This window comes from Tupaia chinensis, unplaced genomic scaffold, assembly GCF_000334495.1.
Source record: "Tupaia chinensis unplaced genomic scaffold, TupChi_1.0 Scaffold000604_1, whole genome shotgun sequence".
NCBI lineage: Eukaryota > Metazoa > Chordata > Mammalia > Scandentia > Tupaiidae > Tupaia > Tupaia belangeri.
In genome coordinates, this window is record NW_006160122.1 from 2,597,278 (window position 1) to 2,602,563 (window position 5,286).

Sequence of the window (5,286 nt, forward strand, 5' to 3'; positions counted from 1 at the left end):
GGGGATGGTCACGCCGCAATCCCTTCTCCTCCATTCTCCTCTCGGGATCTTGGGCACGCACGCACACGCGCCCGGCGTGAGTTTTAAGCCACCGGGTCCGGGACACGAACCGTGGTGGACTACGTGGGAGTCCAGTGACATAGCCATTACGCTAACTGCTGGTTCCCAACCCAAAATAATTTTTTAAAAGTAATCCCAGTTCTGCCATTTATTAGGTGTGTGGCTTCAAGCAAGCTGGGTTTTTGTTTTTGTTATTGTTTGTTTAAAGATTTATTTAATTCCACCTTTTTAAAATTTATTCATTCATTTATTTTAATCTGACTGGAGAGACACACACAGAGAAAGAGAGGAAAGGTGAGAAAACAAGCCACCAGGTCTAGGACTTGAACTGTGGTCAGCCATGTGGGAGTGTCCAGCACCTTAATCATCACGCCACCTGCTGGTTCCCTCCACTTACTTTTTTTTAATCTGACCAGACAGACAGAGAGAGAGAGAGAAAGGGGAAATGAGAAAGCAAGCCACAAGTAGGACTCGAACCACAGTTGGCTGCATGGGAATCTAGCGCCTTTAAGCACCATGCCACCTGCGGGCCCCGACTGAGCAAGCAAGTTGCCTTTAAAAGTTTAGGATCTCATTACTCATCTATGAAATCAGAATTACAATATCTACTTCACAATAGTATCATGTATGCAAAGGCACCATCTTAGAGCCTGCCATTCAGAAAGCACTCCTAATTCATGTTTCAGCTTATAGAAAGCAAGCTGCTGTCAGTTAGGGCCATGTCCTATTCACCTAACTGCCTGACCTGTACTAGGCCTTCAATAAACGTTTGTTGGACTAAAAACTCAATTTTAAGGACAATTAAGACTTGAAAATCTAAATATTTAGTTTGCATATTTCTCCTTATATTATGGACACTGATAGGATCTTTTAGGGTGAGGTCACTATTGTAATAGTTAATAAAGTATACCAATATCTCCTATTAACTAACAAAAGGTGGAAAACCAGGGGGAACCAGCAGTTAGCGTAATGGCTGTGTCGCTGGACTCCCACGTAGTCGACCGCGGTTCATGTCCCGGACCCGGTGGCTTAAAACTCACGCCGGGCGCGTGTGCGTGCGTGCCCAAGATCCCGAGAGGAGAATGGAGGAGAAGGGATTGCGGCGTGACCATCCCCCCTGGGGGGTGATTTCTCGCTTTCTGTCTCTATGTCTCTCTCTGTCTGTCTGGCGAGCGCACACGCCCTACAGTGAAAATCTCTCCAAAAAAAAAAAAAAAAGGTGGAAAACCAATGTTAGCTGCTCATTAACTACAAGTCCAAGATAAAAACCACATCCCGATCACCTGATACACTACTTCCACTATGATATGCCCACTCCCAAGGCGTCTCTGCAACTGGACCTTTGACACTGTCAGGGACTCTCCTAGCACAGAAATGAGCTACAAGGTCGTGACAACGTAAATAACTGTCCTTACGGTCACCAGGAAAGGAAGTAAATATCATTATTCCTACTACCTGTGCATCAATGACATATATCAATGCTCCTGTTCCCCTGAAGATCATCTCGTAGTCAAAGGTTGGGTCAAAAAAGTCCATTTGACCAGGAAAGTCCCATATCTGGAAATTCACAAAGGAGCTATTGGAAATGTCATCTTTATAAATCTTGTTGGTACTTTCCAAAAAGAGAGTCTCATTAGGTGACATCTTGTGAAACACCACCTGTTAAAAAGAAACAAGACAATTTTATGGCTATTCAACTTCCATGTTTAAATTCAAAATTCCATCCTTGATTATGATGAAAAAACAACATGATGCTATAGCACAAAAATTTTAGGGGCCAGTCAGTGGCATGGTCGTCAAGGCAGCTAGATTCCATATGAACAACTATGTAGTTTGAGTCTCAGACCCAGCGGCCTGGGGCAAACAAAATTTAAAGATAAAACCTGAGTGATGAACCGATTGCTACTCATCAGACAAAAGAAGACAGCAGGTTAATGTCCATTAAGTCAATTTCGGAGCTGAAACTTTTCTATTTCCTCCGAAGCACACTCAGTGCTGCTCACCACCACTGTGTGTGTGTGCATGTGTGTACCTGTGTGTGTGCACATGTTAAACTATATTAATCCTGTCAAAATCTGGTGGTTGGTTTGTTTGTGCCATGGGGCTTGTATGCTTGTTGGAAGTACACACAAGCACTGGATGTTATTTTCAAGTCTCTGGGTCCAGGGTTCAAACCACAGTCAGCCATGTGGGAGCCTGGCACCTTAATCACTATGCCTCCCGATGGCCCCTCAAAATCTGCTTTAAGATCATAAAAGGTTTACGTCTTAAGTTGTTTTTGTCACAGGGCATTTGCACTAGTGGAGAGAGACACTGAGAAAGGGAAAGTGAGAATTTACCCCCCGGGGTGGGATGGCCATGCCTCAATTCCTTCTCCTCTCTTCCTCTCATGACTTGGGACATGCACACACAACACCTGACCTAGTTTTTCAAGCAACCAGGTCCAGGAGTCAAGCCATGCTGTCAGCTATGTGGGATACAGCACCTTAACCACTGTGCCTCCTGCTGGCCCAAACCTTAAATTTTAAATTTCTGTTCATTACAAATTACTCGAATGCCTACTTCAGGCTCTAAGAGATAACAAAAGATGAAATGGATTGGACCCTGCCCTCACTGAGTTCACAGTTTTAAGAAAGAAATAAGGACAGTGACTATCCTAATAAAATGAGCAATAATTAAGAGTCACAACTGGCCCAGCCTCATGGAGCAGTCACAGCACACTGGACTGCAGTGCTGGAAGCCACTCAGCTGACCACAGGCTTGGGTCCCCAGCCTGGTTGACCCGAAATACACTAGGCCCGTGTGTCCATGCCCAAGATCCTGACAAGCAGGAGGGGAAGGGGTTCTCGGTGCCACAGTGTGACAACACCCTATCAAGATTCTTTCCTTTGTGTCATGCATGAGCACACACTATACCGAATTCAAAAAAAAAAAATCACAATCCATACACGCTGAACATAAAACTGTCACTGTTACTTTCTGTAAGAGAAAAATAGAGTTACTCCCAAGATTTAGTCAGTAAGTACTAAGTGAAAGTTAAAATCACTTTGCTAAAAAAAGACGACCATAAGGGACCAGCAGATGGTGTAATGGTCATGTTGCTGGACTCCCACATAGTCAACTACAGTTCAAGTCCCAGATGTAGCAGCTTAAAACTCACACCGAGTACATGTGCATGTGTGCATGTCCAAGATTCTAAGAGGAGAATGGAGGGAAGGGATTGCAGCAAGGCATCCACCGAGGGTAGGGAGGGTGGGGGGAGTTCCTCGCTTTCTGTTTCTCCATCTCTCTGGCGAGCCCACATGCCCTATAACAAAAATCTCTCATCCATAAATAAATAGATAGGTAAATAAATAAATAAATCCATATTTGGCTATAAAGATGAAAAGATAAATAAAATACAGTACTCCACCAACTATGAAAAAAAGACTTTTTATGGGACCCGCAGTTAGCGTAATGGCTATGTCGCTGGACTCCCACGTAGTCGACCCTGGTTCGAGCCCCAGACCCGGCGGCTTAAACTCACGCCGGGCGCGTGTGCATGTGTGCCCAAGATCTCAAGAGGAGAATGGAGGAGAAGGGATTGCGGCGTGACCATCCCCCCGGGGGGTGATTTCTCCCTATCTCTCTGTCTCTGTCTTTCTGGCGAGCACACACGCCCTATAGCAAAAACCTCTCCAAAAAAAAAGACTTTTTAAAAACAGCACATATGGGGTCAGCAGATAGTGTAATGGTAACATCACTGGACTCCCACACAGCCAACCATGGTTCAAGTCCCAGACTCAGTGCCTTGAAATTCATGCTGTGCATGTGTCTGTACATGTCCAAGATCCCCAGAGGAAAATGCAGAAGAGATTACAACAAGACCATCCTCCCCTGGGGGGGTGATATTTTACTTTCCCTACTGTTGTCTGTCTCTCCCACCACAGCACACATGCCCTAAGAAAAAAGCCTTTAAAAACAAAACAAAAAGGACCAGCAGGTGTCATGATGATTAAGGCACTGGATTCCCACATGGCCAACCATGGTTCAAGTCTTGGACCTGGTGGCTGGTTTTCTCACCTTCTGTCTTTCTCTTTCTTGCTACAGTGAATTTAAAAATACTGATAATAGGGACCAGCAGTTAGCATAATGGCTATGTCGCTGGACTCCCATGTAGTCGTCTGCGGTTTGCGTCCCGGACCTGGTGGCTTAAACTCACGCCGGGCGCGTGTGCATGCATGCCCAAGATCCTGAGAGGAGAATGGAGAAGGGATTGCGGTGTGGCCATCCCCCCTGGGGGGTGATTTCTCGCTTTCTGTCTGTCTCTGTCTGGCGAGTGCACATGCCCTATAGCAAAAACCTCTCAAAAAAAAATACTGATAATAAATAAAATTGAGTAATTTTTTAAATCAGATCTACAAAATCAGATCTATAAAATAAATCTACAGAGATTTATTCTAGATAGACTTTGCAACAGAATGGAAAGGAGAAATGACCTGGTGTCTGGGGATATTATTCTATCACAGATAAGCATCCTTAATCTGAAAATCCAAAATCTCACAATGCTCCAAAATGTGAAACTTTTTGAGCACTGACAGGACAGCACGAGTGGAACATTCTACACCTGACCTCATGCTGGTCACAGTCAAACGCTGCAATGCAAAAATACTATATAAAATTATCTTCAGGCTATGTGTGTAAGGTGCATATGAAGCATAAATTTCCTTTTAGACTGGGGTCCCATTCCCCAAAGATCTCAGTATGTATATGCAAATATTACAAGATCCAAAAAAGCCCAAGCCACTTCTGGTCCTAAGTATTTCTGATAAGGGATACTGATCTTTATCAACTCACTGTAATGGGATGACTGATGGAGAAGTCAACTTTGCCTCTATTTCCTTCTTACTAAAAAGTTTACAGCCCTTGGTTTGTTCTTAACAGACCCAAAGTGGAAACAAACGACTTGATGCAGGTCTGCAAAACGCTCTCAAAGTCTCAGATGACTTTTGTTACAAGACACCTGCAGAGCAAGCGCACCAGTAAGTACACTCGCCCTGTCACAAGCACTAAAATGGGTGCAACAGTAGTACCCGACTCCCAGGCACGCTCCAGTGAAGTCTCCTTCACACTAATACCGAGAGCGAGCATTAAAATGCCCAGGGCCTTAGTCACAACTCTTTCCGACGCTGCTCTCTGGAGCTCGGAGGGGATCCCTGCACACTCAGGTCACCTGAACTGAGAGGA

The 5,286-nt window shown here is 44.6% G+C and overlaps 1 protein-coding gene across 1 annotated transcript in view; it reads right to left on the reverse strand.

Moving 5' to 3' along the window:
• Positions 1-1,719, reverse strand: part of RRAGC (Ras related GTP binding C) — a gene marked incomplete at its 5' end in the record, with an annotated part of 20,964 nt that extends 19,245 nt beyond the window's left edge. Inside the window, 1 exon segment of the mRNA XM_014591629.2 lies at positions 1,516-1,719. Within this exon segment, the coding sequence (XP_014447115.1) occupies positions 1,516-1,719 (204 nt within the window).
• Between the last annotated feature and the right edge of the window lie 3,567 nt (positions 1,720-5,286).